General features: G+C 43.9%; 1 protein-coding gene across 1 annotated transcript in view; it reads left to right on the forward strand.

The window, feature by feature from the left end:
* GRK4 (G protein-coupled receptor kinase 4) overlaps positions 1 to 24,727 on the forward strand; it is a 153,527-nt gene that overhangs the window by 48,034 nt on the left and 80,766 nt on the right. The window contains exon 2 of the mRNA XM_083151741.1: positions 4,480 to 4,575. Coding sequence (XP_083007867.1) covers positions 4,480 to 4,575 — 96 coding nt within the window. The remainder of the gene's footprint in view (positions 1 to 4,479; positions 4,576 to 24,727) is intronic.

A 24,727-nucleotide genomic window follows, 5' to 3' on the forward strand; every position in this document is an offset into this window, starting at 1 on the left:
TCCAGTATGTGGTTCTAGTTTACACGGAATCCCAGTCGCTGTTTACTGTCCATGTTTCCATGTCTGGGGAAACATTTCAGGACATGCCGTGTGTGCTTTCCTCTCTGATGTCTCATGGTGCACACCGTTGGGTCAGTGTGCTGTGCGGTTCGGTGATGGAGCGGAGAGCTGAAGGTCTGCGTGCAGCGTGTGTGTTTTGGCTGCGCTTCCCGGATGATCACTGTTTGCCTCTGTCATTCCAGGTCTTTTTACCTTCGTGCACTTGGCTGCTTCTCATCTGGAAGTAGCTAATTCATTCCACCTCTGTTTGATTGCGTTAAACTCACGGAAAACAAAGATTCTTAAGTGTTAAATACTTTTGCGGTGACCGCTGAGGTCACTCTCACACCTGCTGACGTTTTTTAGACCAGGGAGCAGCCCTAGCTATTCCTGTTCCAGAGGATGTGGAGTATTGTCTCCTATGAAAATGGGCATAGGTGTCCTGACATCCCTGCTCCTAACTGTCCTGTCCTGTTACAGCCCATGTACTTTATGCTTTTTTTTTTGTGTATGATCATAATAAAACACTAATATACTCTGTGTTCCTCTGGTGTGGCTAGTGCATATTTGCATAGGGAGTGGGCCTAAAACGATACAATTTCTGTGGCTAGACATCGCTAGGTGCTGCCTGATTCTCAAGATCCACAGATTCCCAGTATTATTCTCCCCATTCTTGACTAGGGAGAGGCCAGAATGCGGGAGGGAAGCCAGTAACTCGGAGGTTTGGGGGGATTAGCTGAAAATCCAGGAGTGTCCCACTGGTTCCAGTAGAGAAGACAAGTATGGGGAATGTCTGTTCCATAATATTGCATTAATTTGTCACCCGACTCCCAAGTCTCATACGTATGCCACTAGGTTTCACACAGATGTATTTGGAAGGTTTTCCAATACATTTGGGAGCATGGTTTGAGGATTGAGGCCTGACTCAAAGATGGCATTCCAATTCATCCCAGCAAGGTGTTGGATGGGGTTGGGTTTAGTGTTCTGTGCAGGCCATTCAACTTTTTAGAAACTTTTCTGGGCAAACCATTGTTTGATGGGACCTTTCTATGTGTCCAGCAGCGTCCCTAAACCATTCTCTACAGTGTCGTTTGTATGCCAAATCAAAATTTTGACTGGTTAAGCAGGATTCACCGCTTAAGAGAAACGTTTCCACTGCACCTTACACCGCTCCAGCCGGTGCTTGGCATGGCGGCCTGTGCTTCTTCCTCAACTAATGAAATCTTAAAACACCCATTGAACCGTTCCTGTGCAGTTGTTTCCAGAGGCACTTTGGAACTTGGTAGCGAGTGTTGTAGTCAGGATATTTACCTGCTATGCGCTTTAGTTCTCAAGCGGTGCCTTCTTTTTTGGCCAACAGATTCACTGCTCGGCTGTTGTTGCTCCTAGATATTCCCACATCACAATAACAGAGCTCAGCGTGACCGGGGAAGCGGTTTTCTGGGTAGGATGTTAGCAATCTGACTTGTTGGAAAGTTGGCGTGGTATGACCGTGCACTTCTGACAGTCGCTGAGCTTTTATGTATGACCCTATGGCTAATGAAGATTACATGACCACACTTGATTTTAGGAGCCTGTTTGCAGTTAGTGTGGCTGTAATGGCCCAATGCGTTAATTAGGAGGGGTGTATGCATACTTTTTACAATGTATTATGTGTGTGTGTCTATTTATTGTGTTCCTGCTTCCAGTTGACTATTTTATTATACTAGTTAAAAGCCCATCAAAATGAGGGCTACTGCAATGTGCCCCTGCAATAATTGCTTTCACTTTCTGTTATTAAAACTTTTGGCACACAAAATAGTCATTTGGTCTGTCGAGTGGCCTCTGGTGGTCAGCGGTGGTACTTAGATAATGTACACCCTACTGTAAAATCAAAAATGACATACAGTAAGTTCCATGACCTGTAATAAAGCACAATCCCAGAATCCCTCAATGCCTTATATTACCCTTACAGTTTCACTTAGCAGATATGTTATTCCACCTCTGTGTATTCGGTTTGTGGTTACAATAACTTATTTTTTCCCTGATGAAGGAGCGAAGCTCTGATTTTTTTTTTTAAAGTCGTATGTTATTTGTCTCCATAAAACAATAAGGGTTCATTTAGGGAGACAAAACCCACCTCCTGATTTGGAATATTCTGGCACCAGACTCCCTTTAATGTTTTTACTGGCACTAGTTGAAAAAGCGCTTTGCAGAATGTAAAATATACTGTTTCTGTTAGAGCAGAGACAACGTAAGAGAAGGAACGTTCTCTGCGAGGTGGGATCCTTGTGTCTGCAGGGACCCCTGAGGGTTTGGTCAGAGGTTTAGGAAGATTTTAAAAGGGCCGTTTGTCTCTCCAACCTGCCCCCTCTTCGCGGCTTGTGACCCAAAAAGAAAAGAAAAGGCAATAATAACATGGACGTTTTCAAATATGTTTTTTGAAATAACTGTTTAATGCCACCAAGGTTCAGTCTACGTATTCCCAGCTGAATTTGGACCAGGTCCATCAGAATGAGTCGGTTGTCGTGGTTTATTGCTATGTTTATTAACAAGAGTTATGTGATTTTATATGCTGGGCCATTTAAATTAATGGATCTTAAGAACCAACAGTATTTCACCCTTTGCAATGCTACATGTGTTCATTGATGCGCAATAAACAGAATCTTATTATGCTACACCACTTTATTAAATCATAGTGTTCCCAAACTCAGGGGCAGATTTATTAAGCTTGGTGAAGTGATTTAAGTGTCTGGTATTTATCACCGGCCAATGAGCTCCTAACTGTGAAGTTACAGGCTTGGTTTGAAAAATTAAAGGTAGGAGCTGATTGGCTGGTGATAAAAACCAGATGCTTTATCACTTCACCAAGCTTAATAAATCTACCATTCAGTCCTTAAAGAACCCCAACAGTTCACATTTTCCAAGTCACCTAGTAGGTGTACTCATTACTCACGGACACATTTTAAAAGATCCACAGTTGGAGCTAATTATTTCACTTGAGAGTCTGTGAGGAGATCTGGAAAACATGAACTGTTCTAGGTCCACGAGTTTGGAAACCACTTCCCAAGAAAATCAGCATTTATTTCACGGAACCTATAGGTCAAGAGTTTAAAAAATTCTGAAATTATTCTTAAATTAAGTAAACTGGGCTTACCTGTCATCCTTTAGGGTCCGTTTTGTGATGGGGGGGGGGGGGGGGGGTTCTGTTTGTTTGTCCATTTATTGTCTATCATGTTGTTTATAGATAGTTTGATTTGGTCCTGGACCACCAACTTGCGGCACCCAGCTTTGAAGCCACTGTAGTAGACATTGGTTTCAGAGATTTGGTTTCTTGTGCTTAGTTTTACATTGTTTCTGTCACTTGTTGCTGCTTGTATTTTATGTGAGCCAGAGAAAATTATTGGGATTTAACAGCATTCTAGTTTGTCATCTCGTTAGCCATCTTTAAATATTTAGAGGCCTATTCAGTTAAAGCAGAGGTAGCCAACTCCAGTCCTTGAGAGCTACCAACAGTTCACGTTTTCCAGCTAACCTTGCAGGTACACAGGTGCACTCATTACTGACAAACACATTTTAAAAGATCCACAGGTGGAGCTAATTACTTCACTTGTGATTCTAATGCTGGCCGCACATCAAACCAACTTTCTTCCAACCATCCAACTAGTTGCTTGGATGAAATAAAAATATGGTACTGTATTGGAGCAAAAGACAATCAGAAATGTGCTCACAAACCCAGGAAAATGGACAAAAGCATTCTGTCAAATTGTTTAAATCACATAGTTTCAACTACAGTACCGTGTCTGAGCGACAGTTTTTGTCCTTTTTCCAGATTTTGGGAGCAATTTACTGAAGTAAATATTATATCTGCTCCCATCCAGTGCCATATTTTTATTCCATCCAAGCAACTAGTTGGATGGTTGGAGGAAAGTTGGTCTGATGTGTGGCCAGCATTAGAGGAGACCTGGAAAACATTAACTGTTGGTAGCTCTCGAAGGACTGGAGTTGGCTACCCCTGAGTTAGAGGCTATGTGCCCCGGGCATCCTGCTATATTCAGGTTGGCCATTGCAGTAGGAGTAGGGCTACTAGTTTTCCAGTGCACCTCCTATGTAACTATAATTAAGAATTTGTCTTAATTTTTTACTTAAACCCATAACTTATTCCACTTTATTTTTCACCATATTCTGGGTCACATTCAGTTTACCCCAATATAAAATACTCATTAACTCAGATGATAATGACCCCTGTTTAAAAAGGTCTGCCTTTCAAAAGGTCCGATTTAGTGGGAATTGGATGAATGTCGTCCGCGAAGGCTGGGAGAAGATCAAACAGAATTGGGATGGGATGGGTTGTGGGATTTCGTACGGTTTAATTGGAACCATCATAAAGAAGAGCAATAATGAATTTTCTTTTCAAACTACTGCTTTTAATATTTTTAAATAAATATTTGTTCGTTCCAGGTGGAGGGGGCAAGAGGAATGGTCGCAGCAAGAAATGGAAGGACATGTTAAGGCTGCCTCACATAAGCCAATGTGAAGAGCTCCGTCGTTCAGTAGGTGAGCACATTATACTTGTTTTGGTTTGGTAACGAGATTTCAATTTGTGTTCCAGACATACATTAAAACAATGGGTCACTTTTTTTGCTTTCTTTACAAGCACAGTAACCTGATGTCCCCTGTTGGTTATGGGGGACCGATTCTAAAAAAGCCATTCAGTTAGCTAAGTTAAATGTTTTGAAGTAAAGGTGGCACCTTGTTGCATTGCCTACAGGTCTTGTCCAATCAGAACACAGTCACATTTACTGAACACCACCTACTTGCATATGAATTACCTACCCGGTTCTTCTAGATCTTTCCGCTGCATTTGACACTGTTGACCACTCTCTCGTCATGATACAGCCCTTTCCTGGTTCTCATCTTACCTATATGATCTTTCTTTCAGTGTTCGCTTCTCTGACTCTACCTCCTTTTCCATGCCTTTGTCATTCAGAGTTCCGCAAGGCTCCTTTTTAGGTCTTATAGTTTTCTCAATTTATACCTAATCTCTTGGCAAACTAATCTAATCTACGTTTGGATTTCAGTATCACTTGTATACAGACGATACTCAAATCTATCTATCAACCCCAGAGTTGTCACCATTGGTTTTAGGCAGAGTCTCTGATTGCCTTTCTGCCATCTCATCTTGTGTGTCTTCTCGCCACCTCAAACTCAATATTTCCAAAGCTGAATTAATTGTATTCCCACCTGCCAAGAACAGTTACCATCCTGAGATCTCCATCACTGTTGACAACTCGACAATCTACCCTACCCCACAAGCTTGTTGCCTAAGGATCATCCTCGACTCTGAACTGTCCTTTGTTCCCTACATTCAATCGGTCTCTAAATCACATTACATGCATCTTTAAAAATATATCCAAAATACGACCTTACTGTATCTCACACAAGACACTACTAAATCTCTTATCCATGTACTCCTTATATCCTGCATTAACTATTGCATTAGTCTCCTAATTGGTCTTCCCAAGAACAGACTCTCACCACTGCATTCCTAAATGCTGCTGCTAGGCTGATCTTCCTAGCAAGACGCTCATCGTCTGCTGATCCTCTCTGCCAGTCCCTCCATTGGTTGCCTTTATTTTACCGTATTCAATATAAAATACTTTTACTTATATATAAAGCTATTAACCATACTGCACCAGAATATCTCTCTTTACTTATCTCTAAGTATCTCCCTACTCGACCACTCTGCTCTGCACAAGAGTTGCGTCTCTCATCTGCACGGATCACCAGCTCCCATTCACTATTACAGGACTTTCATCGGGCTGCTCCCATTCTATGGAATGCCCTTCCATGCACAATAAGACTCTCCTCTAGCCTCCAAACTTTCAAGCATTCCCTGAAAACTTACCTCTTCAGGCAAGCCTCTCATATTTAAGTTCTACATGTATAACCCTCTGAGGCACTTATGTATTATATAGCTTCCCTTCTGGTCTTGTAACTTGGTGGGACTGCTATGCTATTACTGGTGCCTGTCCTTGTGTTTCCCTCCTATGTCCTATAGATTGTAAGCTTGCAGCAGGGCCCTCCTACATCCATGTCTGTCTGTTGTTACCCATTTTGTTCTATCACTGTCTACAATTGTAAAGTGCAACAGAATCTGCTGCGCTACATAAGAAACTGTAAATAATAATAATGAGTGACACCCATGGTGCTTCAGCCAATCCACTCTGAACTAATTTTTCAAACACATGACAGTTAAATGCGGATAGGCTGGAGAACCATTTTTCAGTCGTAACGCGTGAGAACAAATATATCACTCATTGTTACATTTGCGCCTTAGTTTTTTATAATCCACTTTTTCATACAAATCTATTTCTGTGATGGGCAATGTGTTTATACAGGAGGCATCCATTAGAGGCTTGTGGAGGTCCTTTCTGTTTCAGTCTAGAAGTGTCAGATAAAGCACTGTGGTGCCTCTCTCTGCAGTACAGTAGAGTATGGGCGCAGGAGAAGGTGGTGGTCGGCATGGAACATTTAATGGGCCAAATAGGAAAAGGTCCTATATGGTAAAGACTGTAGTTGTGCATTTGGTGGCCTGTTTGATGTTGATAATGTCAAAGAATGTGCAAATTCCTAAGTACGTCTCTCTTATAATGTTTGCCTATGCGCATGTTTATATCGATATTATACTATTTTCATTTATTGTAGCATTTACCATCTCTGATCTATGTCCGTATAAGAACACTCATTTGAATACAACAATAATGTTGTCTATTTCCTGGAGACCGTGGAATGGTGGCTAATGGTCGCTAGGCTTCTGTCAGCCGGTGTTTTATAGCGGAGCTTTAGCCACTGAATTGTAGGAATTGTTGGCTGCATTTTGCGGCTTCTTAGTATGATGGGAAATAAATCCTGAAATGTGTTTTTACTCTCTGTCTAATACTTAACCTCTTACTGACATATGACAGCACAGCCGCCAAGGTAATCTTTCAGATAAGTGTTATCGAGTTAAGGTGCCAAGACACTGCAGCGTTTCTTTTTTTTGTCTGATCGGACGATTTGCGGCCAACTTTTACAGCTAATCGATTGTGAAGGTTTGCGATCCGATGTGCACTCCCGCAGATCTTTAGCTGCATCTTCTGATCTTCTATGCTGCAGAGACGAACAGAAGATGCAGCTAAATATCTGTGGGGCTTAGTTATTTGGGTGCTCGGTGGCGCTCGGGTGCTGGGGCGTGTTAGTGCGCTCGGGTATTTATGCGCTTAGCATGTTTGGGCAATCAGGTTTTCGGACGCGCTCAGGTGTTTAGACGCGTTCGCACACTCGGGTGTTCAGGTGCATTCGGACACTCTGGTGCATTTGGGTATTCGGACACATTTTACTCTCGGGTGTTTGACCAGATGCACCCGGGTGCCCGATCGGCGAGGGGGGAGCAGCAGTGTGTTTGACGGGGTTGAGCAAGGGGTATAACGTGTGTGTGTGTGTGTGAGGGGGGGGGGGGGGGGGGACTGATGGGGAGTTCAATGGAAATCTTCAGATCTATCTTATGATCACAGATCTTTCTAGTGTGCGGGCAGCGTAATGCTGTTATTTCATGGGGATCTGGATCAAAATGCATTAGGTCATCCTTCAATAAGTCAACCAGTTTTGGTCAAATTATATATGGTTGACCCAAACAAAAGGTCAACATATTAAACAGAGGTTCCCAAATGCGGTCCTCCAGGCACCCCAATGGTCCAGGTTTTAAGTATATCCATAGCTCACCACAGGTGGATAGCTCACCTCATGTCACCACCTCTGCAGCCCTGTCCTCATTAACACGACCCATTTCCTGATATACTCTGTGCTGCAGTGGGACCCTGCTCCTTTCACTACACAGCCCTCAGACTGTGGCTTTCTGCTGCCTTCACAACCCCCCCCCCCCCATATCCTGTCACTGCCCTTGTCACATACAGCCCTAGTCTCGCTTACACAACTCATTTCCTGATATCCAATTGATCCACCTAGCGCTCCACCTTTTTTTCCTCATTTCCTAATATACTCTGTGCTGCTGAGAATTCAGCTGTTTATGTATTGCTTACAAATATAAAGCTCTAGCAAAAATTTGCCTTAAAGAAATTGCTTTCTATATTCACATACTTGACCCAGGAGGCACCAGCATTATCTCCAGTAACAAAAGTAAATGCCATGGCCAGTGCAGCCTGTATGCCCAAGTGAGCGATACCTCTCCTGTTCGTAATGACGGGCAAAGACTAATTGTAGTGCGCCCTGGAAGCAGAGCATGGAAAAAATATATAAAGCCAGCATGTTTGACATATTCCGGAGTTGTCTCGTCTCTAAATAATGTATATGCTCACCAAGCATAAATCAGCATAGAGCATGTAAGCAGCGTCATTAGACACTCAACCCGCTCGCCAGACCATAATGGAAACTATCAATTCAGCAGCATAGGAAGCCATGGAAAATAGAATTCCACCCAGGCGTGCGCAATGCAGGTAAGACAGACAGCCCAGAGGCTGGGGATAAATGCAAATGATACAGTCCAGGCCTGAACAGCTATTCGTGGCTTGCATCGCTTTATTTTACTTACAACGCTTTAGTAGGCCGCTTGTGGGAACAATTGTTTGTATGTGTTCCCAATGACACAATACAGACTCTCACCACTTCAGTCCATCATGAATGCAGCTGCGAGGCTGATCTTCCTAGCCAGACGTTCATCGTCTGCTGCACCCACTCTGTGGAATGCTCTCCCACGCACAATAAGACTCTCCTCCAGTCTCCAAACCTACAAGCGTTCCCTGAAAACTTACCTCTTCAGGCAAGCTTATCAAATTCCAGAACCTCCATCATAACCTTCATATACCATCATTTACCATTCTTATCTAATCCCATCCCCACTGCACCCCTAGACCAAAAGTTTCTCAATAAGGGGGGTATTCAATCGTTGTCGTGCACCCGCACAGCATTGAACAGGGTTTCACCGCAGAACGAGCCCGACATCACAAGCTGTCGGGCTCGTTCTGCCGAGAAAAGCCGGAAACAGGCGAGCTTCTGGCCGGAGCTCGTCTATTTCCATCATCAACTCACGGCCACGCCCCCTTCTCGGCGGCCGGGACATCGAATCCCGACTGCCGAGCTCCGGGCGAGCTGACCGAGAACGGGACAGGGGCATGGCTGTCGAGCTTGCTCGACAGCCGTTCCCCTAACATTGAATACCCCCCTAAGAAAGTCAGAGAGAAATATTAAGTTAATAAAATTGTGTTTATAGCTCAACCGTAGGATCAGTTATGTGGTGATTATCAGGATACACCTCTGTTTGTCCACAATTTGTCTATTACTTTGGCCATAAACAACTTCAATTTGATCATGGACCACCAATCCAGAGTACCCCTGCAAGTCCCCCAAGGCACCCCGGGTGCCACGGCACATAGTTTGGGAATCACTGCTATAGATTGTAAGCTTGCGAGCAGGGCCCTCCTACCTTTTGACAGTCTTTAAATACCCAGTTTGTTGTATCACTGTCTGCTATTGTAAAGCACAATGGAATCTGCTGCTCTATATAAGAAACTGTTAATTAATAATAAATAAATGACCCTAAAACTCCCCTCAGCTGTAAAAAGAAATGTAGGCTATCATCTTTTTTATCTGGAAGGGAAATACGGATTCTCTACGGAATTTTTCAATAATTTATTGCTAATTTTGCAAATGTTCTAGATTTGAATGGACTATCCAATGCTGCTTCTTGTGGCATGAGGTGTCTTTCCCCTTCTGCGGTTCATGGTTGCAACAGCGATGTGAATGGTGTCCATCACTGACGTAGGCCCTGTATTGGCTAAGACAGTGTGTCCCGTGAGCACTACCCTTGTACTGAAGCACCGATGGGGATGCTTCTCTCCTTCTGGTTCTGGGAAACATTAATAACATTTTCAACGAATCTTGGAGGTTAAACTGCTGCAGGTTGTTCCAAAAATGTGGGTAAATATTTATAGTTCAGCAGGACAATGACCCAAATCCTTAACATATTCTACATTCAGAGCAGGACACTCAGAGCAGGACCCTCTCCCCTCTTGTTGTCATAACCCTCATCTTCTCACAATTCACCTACTGCTCTCTCCTACTCAGTGACCATATTTGCCCGCATAGTCTCCTGCTGATAAAACGCTCATTTCCTGCTTATGGCCACCAGCACATAATAATATGCGGACTACTCCCTCGCTACATACCATATATACTCGAGTATAAGCCTACTTTTTGAGAACATTTTTTTTATGCTGAAAAAGCCCCCTTCGGCTTATACTCGAGTGAGGGTCCCAATAAGTTTTCGCATTTTTTTGTTGTAAAATTAGGTGCCTCGGCTTATATTTGGGTCGACTTATACTCGAGTATATACAGAACATCTAAGCTGTAGTGTGTATTGTATTGTATTGTATTGTGGTTCTCTCTGATACCAGTACTCAGTTTTTGTTATTTATTTACTAGGTACTTGTATGTTAGTTGGGCGCCCACTAAGCTATTTGCTTAGTTTTCCGCGTCCCCTCGCGGGGCTCGGTGGCTCGCGCACTATATAAAATCAACTCCACGCCGACATGGATAGTGGGGGTATGAGCGTACTAACTATATTGGGTGCCCAACTAACATATAAGTACCATTTACTGTAATGTTAAGTTGGGTCTCCCTGTACTGTTCCATTGTATTCCCTTTGTACGGCGCTGCAAAACACTTGTGGTGCCTTGTAAATAAAATGTAATAAAAATAATAATAATAGGCTTAAATACAAAATAATCAATGTCCTAATCAGTGTCTTACATTGTTTTCGCAGTTTACCTACTGCCCCATCCTGGGAGTGGTATAATAGAGCTTAAAGAAGATAGTGAATAGTTAACCACCCTAATAAATTCTGCAGTATATATTGTAGTTTGCAGATGCATGGTTCGGAAAAGGAAGAAGATAGATGGGCTTAGATATACTGAAGATGAAGATATTGTGATCCCTCCCCCACTTCTGTTTTCGTGTTACTAGGAACAGTGAACAGACCAGTGAGAGATGGATCGCGGATGAATAGAGGTATAGGCCGTTGTAAGGGATCTGTTGTGGTATGATGGGCTAACACCTCTCCCCTGTTGGTAATACCATTACAGGGGGCCCAGGCACAGTGAGATCCCCATAGATACAGAGCCCAGGTAATGCAGTGAGGGTGCAAATGCTGAAGATGAAGATTAGATCAATTTAAACAATTATGCAGAGTAAATAGAGTAAATGCTTATTAGGGTGTAATCCAGCGTGGTCCTGTGCACTGGACCAGGGAGTGCTTGATACACGTCTTGCCAGGCTTGTTCATCAAAGGTGTTGTACCTGTCAAAGTATTGACCATGTTGAGCATATGACTGACAGAGTCTATCCAGTGACTGGGACAATCCCAATCCAACCTGGTGGATCCATAGTTCAAATAAGAATAGGCAAATGTGTACCGTCTCCAGCTTTAGAGTCACCTAAATATACAGATGTCTGTGATTACGGCTGAAGGTACTCCTACGGGGTCTTCAGCAGACTTGCGTAATCCATTTTTGTCTATAGTTTATTATTTGTATGCATTAATCTGTTTATTCGATCTTTCGTGTGTGTGTTTTCAGTGGCTTTTTGTATTCTATTTAATGTTCATGCGGAATTCAATATATTACTTACTAATAATGATCACAAGAGAATATTTGAAATACAAGTGGATTGTGCAACCGCACACTTTTGTGGTATCGAGATCGGGTCTAACCATCGGAGGGAGGGGGGGGGGGGGAGGTAATACAATATTTGAGCACTAAGTCAAACCATCTGTTCTTTGCTACTCCTGAAACTGAATAGTCTAAATATTAAACTAGATTTTAGTTATTTTTTTATTTTAGAGAACTTTTTCAGTTGTTTGTTTTTCATAGCATAACCTAAAAAGTCTCTCTGGTTTTCATTCATACTGCGAAAGCCAATCATTCTCTATACGATACTTTCTTCTGCTTGATAAAATATTTTCCCTCTGAGTACAGTTCGGGTTACAGTCTTATTAATAATATTTAAAGGTGGTGTTTGAAATCCAATCACTCCTATTGTTTTTATTTTTACGTTGTACAAACTTTGATGTTTGCCAATTCAGTTCATAGAATTCAGTGTCCACTTGTTATTGCCCAGTTTTAATCGTATGTTGGTAATGTAAGTCTGGTTAAATTTATGTATGACATCCCTTCCAAAACCACTAAGGCTTGTCTGGGAAAACAGGAGTGGTTGCAAATGTGACCCCAAGACTGTGCTGTGCGGCATTGCAAGCCACAAATAAGACGGTGTGTTTGTACTGTGCGCTATACTTCTACATCATGCATTTCTGATGTCTATTAAGACTTTGTTTTCCCCATTCTGTCCGCGTTGAGCATAAGTGCGTTATAGCAGTTGAACCAAAGGGACACTGTAGGACTCATGCCCTAAATTGTGTACTACAGTGGTTCTCCACCTCGGCCTTCAGGATCCCCACACATTGCACGTTTTCCATGTTTCCACCCAGAATCACAAGTGAAATAATTAGCTCCACCTGTGGATCTTTTAAAATGTCAGTGAGGTATGAGTGCACCTATACACCTGCCGGGTGACCTAGAAATCGTGAACTGTGGGGGGTCTTGAGGACTGATGTTTAGAACCACTGGTGTACTAGGACATTTGTTGGAGAGAGGCATCCAATCCAGGTTCAAAGTTGCCAGTGGTCTCCGGGACAGTACCCCAATTTTGAAATCTTCAGGATTCGTGCTGCAGGCAGCTTTAAATAGTACTGGTTATATATGATTGCTGCCATGGTACATGAATGGTTTGCACATGAGTTGGTGGGCATCATTCACATTAGCCACAGGACAGTCACAAAAATCCACAATTAAAGCTTAGCACCATTCATGTTATATGTTCAACAGCCCCAAAGTATTTATAAAAGGCTAACTACTCCTCACCTCTATGAGGTGAAGTACTGCCAGTGACCACTAGAGACCACTCAATAGACCAAATTAACTTCTTTGGGCGGGATTCAATGCCCTCGGCAAGTGGCAGCTTTGTACTGCAAGGATGGCTTTATTTTAGAAAGGAAAAAACATCCTTTCCGTCCAGGCCGCTCGCCTTATTCAACGTCCCAGGGAAATCCTCGCTATCAAGGTTCACCACAAATGCAGGGAGGCCGCTGCATATAGTGGCGAACCTCGCCATTTTTACTGCCGCACTCGCCATTTTCACCTTGCCTCAGGGAGCAGGCAAGGTGGAAATGGCGAGTGAGGGGTGAGTGTTGAATACGGACAGCGAGCTAATGGCTCTAGTCTCCCCCTCCCCCCTCTCTTGTGATGTAGCTATGAGTAGGGGACCCTGTGTGATCTTCCCGGCTGCCTTGTGGTTAATGTGGCACGGTGGAAACTGCATTGATTGGCATACACCATGGCAACCAATAGCACATTGGCATTAATCATCCAACTTGCACTGGATCGATTGTAAAATGTATTATATGATTGGTTGCAATATCTTGGTGAAACTCTTGTATCTAAATTAAATAATTGAATAAGGCAGTGGTTCCCAAACTGTATGCCTTGGCACCCCTGGGGTGCCTCGGGATGTTTGCAAGGGTGCCTCGGGTTAGGGGTCCACTACCAAAACAAATTATTTATGCTCAAAGTGATAGGCAAAACCAGTGTTGGTGGCTGCCAATCATAAAAGGTATGGACAGTTAGAACCACCGCTATGTTCCCCACCACATAATTGAACCTGAGGGTGACCATTAAGTAAAATGTACTTTATTTTTTTTATTTATCCATAAGAAACTTTTTGAACAAATGCTGATATTCTAGGGGCGTCCTGGTCAAGAAAGTTTGGGAACCACTGGAATAAGGGCTAATATTGTTTTTACCTTTAATAATGACCTATAACGCAAATCACTCCTAGATATGAGGGATCGCCACACACACAATTACAGTAATTTGCATTGTTCTACAGACTTCTTTGGTGGCTTTTTTTTATATTCTTATATGTTAGCGCACATCATACATATGATATTTTTTTGCATTTATGTGCAATTTAAGTACAGTCCTTTTATTTTAAGATTGTTTTAGGCCATATACTAAGCTTGTTTTTCTTTAAACTTATTGAATGTCAGAAGTCAGAATTGATAAACCTAAACCCCCCCCCCCCCCCCATTCTCTTTTTTTCATCTTGTAGATTAATAAGGAGACACATCTGTTTCTAAACCTTGTCCCTCTCTTATCCTCCAATTACTCTGCGGCTTAGTAAGCGCTTGCGTCATTCATGTTTATACGCTGACATATCTTTAACAGCATATGTTTGGCTGCAGATGTTCACTTTAAAAAAAAAAAAAGAAAAAAGAAAGTATGCAGCGGTTACAAGAGTACTCCGAATTGTGTGAACTTCAACACAAATGCTGGTTTTAATTTACTTTAGGTATCCATTTCTTTCTTTTTTTTTTTTTTTTTTCTCTCTCCAATTTTTATATAGTTTTTTTGTTACGATTGGACTGTGTCATTTTGTGGAATTAGTTGACCTCCCTCTTGGCATCCGTAAGGCTACAGTCTAGACCAATCGCACAAACATTCCCATGTCATACAAATATGAAAGTTGACAGCAGATGAAAATCTGTTGCCCCAACTTGTCTGCCTGTTTTATTGGCTTTACGTTTCTGTCGGTTTAGATCACGGGAAGATGATGTTTTTTAAAAAAAATAATTGTTTTCCATTGAGTGAACTAAATGGTTCTCGCACACATTTTTGCAGCGTTTAGATTTCATCACGTTCAAGGGAATTAAGATGGATTCAATTTTAGGTTTTTGGTGTATTGTGCTTCTACTTTTGCTTTCATTGTTACTTTTGCGTTTTCCTAATGTGGACATCAGCATATATTATATATATATATATATATATATATATATATATATATATATATATATATATATATATATATATATATATATATATAGCTCTTTCTCTAGTAGGACTCAAGGCATTTAACAAATAGAATAAATGTAATACAGTTCAGGAAAAATAAAGTACAGAGAAGCTATTCATAAACTATACTTAAAGGAGTTATGGAAATTCTTGATTAAACAGGTAAGTCTTGAGTTTGTTTTTGAAGGATTCTAGAGTTGGGGGTCTCTCGAACTGTGCGGGGAAGTGCGTTCCTTAGAGTCAGAACTAAAAGCTTGACCCCCAGATGAAGTACGGGAGATTCCAGGTACTGCTAAAAGTCCTTCATCTACAGATTGCAGTTTTCGGCTGGGATAGTATGGAATCAGAAGCTGCTTCAGGTACCTTGAGGGGACGGAAGATCTAAAAATATTCTATATGCAGTGATCGTAGCAAAGACACTTGCTGTTCAGTATTTCGTAATATGCATGGAAAGCCTATTATTTGCTCACTGATATAATTGGTTTATATTGAAGGATTAGTAGTGGTTCACCTCCTATTGTAAGCTTCAGGAAACTTTGGAATACAACTGAACAATGATGAGTTCTCCCACTGGAATGGAAGGTAGGGTGGCCTCCCCAATGAAAATGACTGATTGGTCTGCGCATTCGATTTTACGAACCATGTCATTTTAGCCTCCCCCCAGATGCACATTTCTAATGATTGTAGTACTGTACTGCAATTCACAGCCCTATCCTTTCCCACCCAGACTTGTTGTTCCTGGGTCACTTGGAGAGGACCATTTAAAAGTCTGAAAGTACTTTGAAGTCCACGGTTTTAGAATCTTAACGATAATCAAATAATTCCAGCAAGTGTGGATCGATCTTCTGCAAAGCCTAAAATGCGCTGAACAATTTAGACAAATTGACAACAAATGATAAACCAAAGGTGTTTCTCCTGTGCACGTGTTTGTATATGTAATACATATATGTGTACTGAATGTAGGTAATACATACCACACAAAGTGACTACTGAAAAGTAGACTTGAAGGATATATTGTGTTTTTTTATTTATTGTACTTTTAGTTGTTTGTGATTTTTTTTCTGGTGGTTGCTGTTTTTTTGTAGAGAAACTTAGTCCAAGATGGGCAGCATAGAAATCTCTCTTATTATTTGGGCAAATCCATCCAGAACCACCACCCCCAGTCTCGGTTGCTGAAGCATGCCTAGCCCTCAGCTCCCCCTCAGCTCATGCAAAGGGCAATGTTTTAAACAGATTTAACTTGGAAAAAATATTCCTCTTTGATTGATGAGATTTGGCAAATCCAAGAGTGTAGTAACTTATTCCAAGCTCTGAGGTTCCCTTTGATGTTTGCTGAAAGCGGGGGTGTAATTTGCTTTAAGTGAGGAGTCTAAGTATTTAGAGTATTTTCTTAGTGCTGTACAGTGTGCAAAGCATTCTCATGACGGAGTGTAAATAAAGATGACCGTGCAGTGCTACTCCTCTACTACCAAGATAAATGTGACAGCTGTCTTTCAGATTCTTAAAGTCTATGAAATTGGCATGTAGATTAGCCCACAGACAATGGTGACATTTTATAGGATGAGAGATTCAGAAAATCAGAGATTTGGTAAGAAATTTCCAGTTTTTTTTAAAGCGGCAATCATTTAGGGCTATTTCACACGCTCCGGCTCCTGCCGGGCGGTGAAACCCCGCATGGCCAAGAAGCCGTGCCGCACTCAGGAGTTTAGAATGGTGGGGATGGCCACAGCCCGGCAGCCGTCCCTTCCAGTGGTGGGATCCGTCTGCAACCGGGCGGCCGGACCGAGGCCGTCCCTCGAGAATGGACACATTCATTATTAACTTCTGTGTGAGGCATGGCTTCCTGGCCGTGTGGGGTTTCGCCGCCCGGCAGGATTCGGAGCATGTGAAATAGCCCTTACACTGCAAAACCAGTTTGATTTTGCAGTGTAAATGATTGCCGCTGGAGGTTTCTTACCAAATCTCTCTCTTTCTGAATCTCTCATCCTATTAAATTTCACCCAATGTCTAGGTAGACATGCAGTAAGTCGATCATGACAAAGGTTGACCTATAAAAAAGGTCAAAATATGAGTATTTTTTGGGTGTCCTTGTCAGTGAGACAGCTGTATAGCACAAGATTAGGGGATAAAGTCACGAAACTGGAAATTCTCCCCAAAACCTGCAATAGAATAGGTCAGCATTAGTGCTGATAACTGCGAGTGCAGCATGACGATGCGTGTTCCTGCCCTGACTGTCATTTTTACTTTGGCCAGATGTCATTTCTCCTTAATAAACATTATATAAAGTCGTCATTTAAGCCTTGGTGGCACAGAGCTCTGTTTGTTTTCCGACGCTCTGCCAGGGCCCTGAGCTGCTAATACAGCGTTCTCGGGATGACGCTTAATAGTGTAAATGGGGAATATCATTATATGTGTCACTCTTGTTTGTTTTAGCATGTTCTTAATGGTGCACGTATAAGATGCCAGCATTAATATCCCCAAAATATAAACTTACATCATTTTTTCTGTTCATCTGATGAAAACCTTCTGCTAAATCCTTTTTCTCAATGGTTTTAAGTGTTCCAAAACTCCCCACAGACAGATGTTTGTCATAGACGTGTGCTTCAAACAGGCGCGTGTATCAGGAGTTCTGCTAATCACCAACATTACAGAGAAGTGACTACGTAGTGGAAAACTGTACCCACTCTACTGACGGCATAAGGTTCTCATAGCTGGATTCAACAGACCAGACATTCAAAGGTGGCCCTGTCACGTCCACGTACCCTGGTTTTGACTTCAGTGTTTAGCGTGTATATATTTGTGTTTGTGTGAGTACGCATCCTATATAATTAAAAGGCTAATGCTGCTCCTCCTGGATGGAAGGCAAGTGTTTTTGACTACTAGAAGTATTTAAGTGTTGTTCCGTTCGGGCCGCTCACAGCCGTCGGTGCTGACATTACTTTTATGTTCCGTCATTCTGATTGGCTGGGAGCTAGTGTGTGAATATATGTATAAAAAAAGTGAGTATACGACTAGGCACTTAAGGCCTGTACACACAGGGTGATTTCAGGGCGAATTCTAAGCGATCTGACTAGACCAGGGGTGGGGAACCTTTTGGGGTCCGCGGGCGGTTTACATTGAGGCATAATGCCTCGGGGGCCATTTAAAAAAACAAAAAACGGGTACTTGTGTACTTTCACGGCTCCCATTGCATGCCATATATAGTGGCATGCGATGGCATGCGATTGGATGCGATTTTTGCAGTTTTAACAAAATCGCATGCGATCGCATGCGTTTTTTAACAGAAAAGCATCCAAATGCATTGAAATTAGTATCAAACATGTTCAATGGCCCCCAAATGTCATTTTTGAGGCTGTACCACCCCCACTATCAACGTGAACCCGAAGCGTGGCGAGCGCAGCGGTACGCGTCCTACGACCTTTTCATACCCCCACTATCCACGTCAGCGTGGAGTTGAGAATAGAAAGTGTGGCGAGGGGACGCGGACACCTGTGAAGCCAGCGAGGGCACGCGTATACCTGTGAAGGTATCCGTGTCCCCTCGCGGGGCTCGCTGCGCTCGCCACGCTTCGGGCCCTTTCTATTCTCAACTCCACGCCGACGTGGATAGTGGGGGTATGAAAAGGTCGTAGGACGCGTACCGCCGCCCCTCGCGGGCTCACTGCACTCGCCACGCTTCGGGTTCGCGTTGATAGTGGGGGTGGTAGCCTCGAAAATGACATTTGGGGGCCATTGAACATGTTTGATACTAATTTCAATGCATTTGGATGCTTTTCTGTTAAAAAACTCATGCGATCAAATCGCTTGCGATGCGATTTTTTGCTATGCGATGCACATCGTGGGAGCCGTGATTGTCCACAAGTACCAAAAAACGTACAAATCGTCCTGCGGTAGCCGTCCCACGCTCCGGCGGCTGCCGCAGGTTACAAGTCGCCGGTCTGTGTGGTCCGGCGGCTGTGCAGGGAGTCTCATACACGGGAAATCTTGCGAGAGGTCGATAGCTCTCGCGAGATTATCCCTGTATGAGACTTGCTGTACTGCCGTCCGGGGGCCGTATACGACCTGCGGGCCGGAGGTTCCCCACCGCTAGATTAGACAGTGGACCTTATTTTGGGTGATTCGCAGCCTTGCGAGCCCACCAGACACTGCCCTGCGAATGCCGGGTCACCGACTGTCCCCCCTCACGTGGGCTGCACATGGATGTTTTACATAAACATCCATTCGCAGGCTGTGTGTGGGGGGACGACACCCACATTTCTATGGTTGCTGACTTTCGATTCTCCTTCTTCGCCTATATCGCGCCAGCACAGACATTCGCTCCCGGACCCCTGAGCAGCCACAGGAACCTGCAACAGGCCCTGGTTCGTTCCCAGCACTAACACAAGTCATTTTAAAATAGATCACATTCATCCCGAAGTATGGAAACTTTTAAATAAATATTTAGGAATAATCTTAAGTGTTCTGAGCTGTAATTTAGCTGCAATACCAGAGCTCCCCAGCTCACATGTGAACTCTTTCCTTAGACATTATTTATAGGAGCAAGGAGCGGACATATAATGAGCAGAGAAAGGCACTCTGGGGGGGCTCAGTAAACGGGGTGGTGGGAGCCGATTTGTAACTGGAGTCTGCAGTTCCGCTCCACAGAACCCTTGCAGTGCTGGCAGCGGCGTTGTATTGAATATCAAGAGCAACAGAAATAGTTAGAATAATAATAAAATAAAAACGAAACGGTTTAGGAACTTTATCCTATTGGTCTTGACCTATCACGTGCCTAGCATGGCACTGGGGCACAACTTAATGGACCAGAAATAATTTAAAAGGAAATATTTTGCCTTAATGAGAATCTATGTAACGGTATATTTAGCTTTTTCCCCCCACATTTAGGGCAGTTTTATGTCTGTGTAATGCGTCGTTCCTTATTCATACCAAATCTGGCTCCAATCCGCTCTGTTGATAGGTGTTACACCTATAAAATAGCCTTGTTTGTGGTTCTTATACCCTTAAACCTGCTGATCCTCTGTTTCTTTGCCTGTTCTCTTGTTCCGATACTTCCTCTTTAGAACGATTTCCTCCTGTATTTTGTTTAAGCCCTTGAACAAAGATACGGGGAAAAAAAGGAATTATGTGATGGCACGAATTGTAATAATAGGCAACTGTTCTGTCCAGCAACAGGTTACAAAAAGTTTGTAGATTTTTAATTCCAAATAGAAAAAAGTATCAACGCCGTAGGGATGAGAGATAGATGCTAGGAGAAATGTCAGTGGAAGACACAATACATCAAATGGAAGCAGGTCAATAAAATCCTAATCTGAGGTGACTTTCCCAACAGGCACTTGCTGATGTCTTCAGAAAGTGAGAATACCAATAGCAGGATCCCAACGGCCATAATCCCGACGGATCCCAAATGTGTTTGGGTAAGGCATCAGCAGGAGGGTTAGAGATAGGCAGTAATGAGTGGAGAAGGTTATGGTTTGGGGTGTTAGCCTGTGGGGAGGGGGGCATAATTTGGCTGCAGGATGGGTGGTTAGCGGTGGGGATAAGTTGAAATAACTTACCTGAAATAAGTGTGGGGATGTCACTGTTGTCATTGTGACATTGGGATTTTCACTGCCCAGTTTTCGTCCTCAACGACACTTGTTTTTTTACTATCAGTCTAAAATTTACCATTTACTATAAAATATTACTACTATACTATATGCTATCTTGAGTGGAGTGTGGACGGCAACCCCCTTTTAAGCTGTCCTACTTAGTAAATGTGGATAAGGAAACACTTTAATGAAACACCATTGTTTTATGACATTGTTTGAAACTGGCAGTTGCTTAGTGTGCCCTGAACCCTACACACAGCCCTGATTGTAAAGTGTATGCACCAACAGTACCAATCTGACATATTTATTTATTAACCGTTTCTAAAATAGCGCACACATATTCCGCAGCGCTTTTACAGAGAATATTTGATCATTCACATCTGTCATCTACCACTTTCCTATCTTGCGCAAAGCTGTGTGGTGTAGACCGTGCCACCATTTTAGTAGCACTTTGATTTATATACCAAGAAAGAGGTTCTGAAACTCTGTCCTCAGGACCCCACACCGGTCATGTTTTCCTGGTCACCCGACAAGTGCACTAACTGAACCGGGAACTGTACCGAGTTTGAGAACCTGTGTACTAAGGAGGGCCAGAGTAGCAGCCATTCAGCTCCTAACTGCCATATTACAGGCTTGGTCTGAAAAATGGCAGTTAATAGCTCCATCAACTTTATCTCCATCCGCATTTAGGTTGATGCGCAGTTGCCAATGTTGGCAACTCACCCGGACACTGGCATAGGTTCCAACTCAGAACGGTCCCCAAAGCCTCTAGTACTGGACATGGCATTCTAGACCAGATCTAACCCTGATCTATATGGATTGTCTTTATATGTGAGACCTTATCAGAGGTAGAGATGGCCATCTAGGCTAAGATGGGATGGGGGCCGAACGACGCAATGAGGGGTATGGGGGTAACCTTCTTGACCCTTGTGTATGCTATGTTACCATATGCCCCCCAAGGTCCAGACGTTTCCCAAAAAGAATGCCTAAGACAGCAATGCCCCGATACAAGCAGCTGGTATGTTCAGTGGTCGTTTCGAGTACTTAATGATAAATATCAACATCTTCCCTGGCTAGCGCAATCGCCGCACCTAATAATCGTCACACCACCATGGTCTGTTTTAAAGATCTCTCATACTGTCAATTTTGTCTTGTTTGTAGCATGTTTGCAGTTACCTTTTCATAGGGCGTCAGTCACTGTGGGGACTGATTTTAGTCTTGCAATGAGTTTGTTTGGCTGGTCTGTCACTGTCAGAGACTCATCTGTTTATAGCATGACACTCCTATAAACGAATATAAACACATTTTACACCTGCAACTTTTCTTTGTGTGTGGGGGGGTTTGGTGTTATCGTTCTGTAACCAGCAGAGAATGTAGATAATGCTGCTATAAAAAAACACAGAATAAACATGGCAATAGGATCTCAGCCCTTGTGTGTGGGTCCAGACTGTGCGCTGTCTGCTGTCTGTCTCCTGCGCTGTGATTGACATGTGAACTGGCAGCCTGCAGCCACAATAGTGGGAGAACGTTCCCGTGAGACAGGGTCCTCATCTATCAGACTGTAGGCCCTCGTACTGCACTCTGAGTAACATGAGATTTTTACTTTTATTTTCCTCTTAAGTCCTTTGAGGTCTTTGTGACTCTTTGTTTAGACATTTGAGGAAGAAATGTTCTTGTCTTTTATGTTCAGCGATGGAGTAACAGATGAACGGAGTTCGGTATTTATTGTACTCTTGCGTTCGTGGTTGTGTCGGGCACTTAAATTCTTCAGGCAGTTTTCCTGACCAATTGATCTCACCATCTAGTTGTCCGATAAAGGTGACATGTCCCTGACTACTGACTCCGTGCCTCTCTACTTATCATGGGCATTCGTTGCAATCCCCACTTTTTACTCAATGGACTTTGACTTATTTTAACACTTTTACTACAGAGATCAGGGTGTGACGTTATGAGTACATCTAGTTCTGGTCATTATACATATTGGGTAAAATCACTTTCATTATTAGTAGGCATGAAAATCCTGGGGCAAATTTTTAATCCCGGAATCCTCGGATTGGCTTCCCTTAAATACCCCCCCCCCCCCTTAACTGGCTGCACCGCACATTTACTTACCGGGGCGGGTGGTGAGGCCGGGAGCGGTATGGGCCCGTCCCTCTCCTTGCTGGCTGGGCAGTGCAGTGGTGGTGCGGCTGAGAAGTATGGCAGGTGGTGCGACCAGGAAGTATGGTGGGTGGTGTGGCCAGTGGCCTGGGCAGAGTGACCTCTGACCACGTCACACTGCACAGAGGCACATGCTGGGGTTGGGAACAGACGCTGCCAGGCATTCAATCTAATCCCGGGATTAGAAACTCCAATTCCGAGATTGAAATCCTGGCAATTTTGGGGCCAAATCACGGGATCCTGACGATCCTGGGATTGGCCTAATTATTAGAGGTAAATTTAATGTGCTCAATATCTCCAAAACGGAATTACTTATGTTCCCGCCAACTAAGAACAGTTACCATCCTGATATCTCCATTGCTGTTGACAACTCAACAATCTACCCTACCCCACACTGCTTAGGGGTCATCCTCGACTCTGAACTGTCCTTTCTTCCCCACAGTCAATCTGTCTCCAAATCATGTTACATGCATCTAAAAAACAGGTACTTCTGTAGTTTCACGGCGCCACCGCGCGCACAGTCTGTAACAGAAACTTGGCAGCCTGCCAGAGGCTCTGTTTCATTGTGCGCGTGCCGCTCTAACTCTGTCTGACTGAGCTTGTGCCGCTCTAGCTGTACGTAAACAGCGTAGCGGCCGGCCAGCAGCAGCAGCGCTGCCCAGGAGCTGACAGGTCAATGTCACTGTGGCACTTGTAGTTCCACAGTGAAATAGGCAGCGCCTGGGCACCGCTGACAACGGGGGTATGTTAAAGTGGACACCCCGGCACAGCGATGCCGGGGCTTCTAAACTGTACGCGAGATTCAGACGCAACTGCGTCTGAATCTCGAGTCACATAGATAGCCGCTAAGAAGCCGGAAAGCCTGGATTCAGACGTGGCCCTAGGGGAACACTATTGAAACCCACCCTCAGTGCCAGTAGTGGACGCCACAGCTGTGGACCGTGTAAATCCCACTATCCACGCCCACCAGAAGCGTGGCGAGCGGCGGCGGTACGCGTCCTACGACCTTTTCATACCCCCACTATCCACGTCGGCGTGGAGTTGAGAATAGAAAGTGTGGCGAGGGGACGCGGATACCTTCACAGCTATCCGCGTCCCCTCGCGGGCTTCACAGGTGTCAGCGTCCGCTCGCCACGCTTCGGGCTCGGTGCGTGGCGAGCGGACGCTGACACCTGTGAAGCCCGCGAGGGGACGCGGATAGCTGTGAAGGTATCCGCGTCCCCTCGCCACGCTTCGGGCTCGCCACACTTTCTATTCTCAACTCCACGCCGACGTGGATAGTGGGGTATGAAAAGGTCATAGGACGCATACCACCGCCCCTCGCGGGGCTCGCTGCGCTCGCCACGCTTTGGGTGGGCGTGGATAGTGAGGCTGATTCAGGAACACATTCACACATTCACACATTCACACCTGCACACTCACACACCTGAGACAGTATAGACGAAATTTTCGGCTGACTGACTGACTACGCAAACTGCGTAGCTCTCTGACTGACTACGTAACGCTGTCCGCGCGCGTCTAAGCCGAAGTGCCGGGAGTGTGAAATGAGACGCTAAAAGCGTCTCAAACCGCAATATAAGTTAGCGTCTACATTCGGGACACCCCCTGTGGTAGCGGTGTGCCGGGTGTGCGATTTTATAAGCCCCGTTTAGCCCTGTTTGTCTCCTTTTTACATTACATTTCAACTAGAGTGGCACGCGCAGCACTACGCTACATCACGTTACACTATAACACTTTAGCTAGAGCGGCACGCGAGCCTCTGGCAGGCGTCTAAGTTTCTGTTACTTCCGGCGCCGTGAAACTACAGAAGTACCAAAAAACATATCCAAAATACGACCGTATCTTACACAAGACACTGCTAAATCTCTGATCCATGCACTCATTATATCCTGCATTGATTACTACAATAATCTCCTAACTGGTCTTGCCAAGAACAGACTCCACTGCAATCCATTCTTAATGCTGCTGCTAGGCTGATCTTCCTAGCAAGACGCTCATCCTCTGC

The sequence above is a fragment of the Crinia signifera genome, chromosome 1 (genome assembly GCF_055691185.1).
Source record: "Crinia signifera chromosome 1, ASM5569118v1, whole genome shotgun sequence".
Taxonomy (NCBI): domain Eukaryota; kingdom Metazoa; phylum Chordata; class Amphibia; order Anura; family Myobatrachidae; genus Crinia; species Crinia signifera.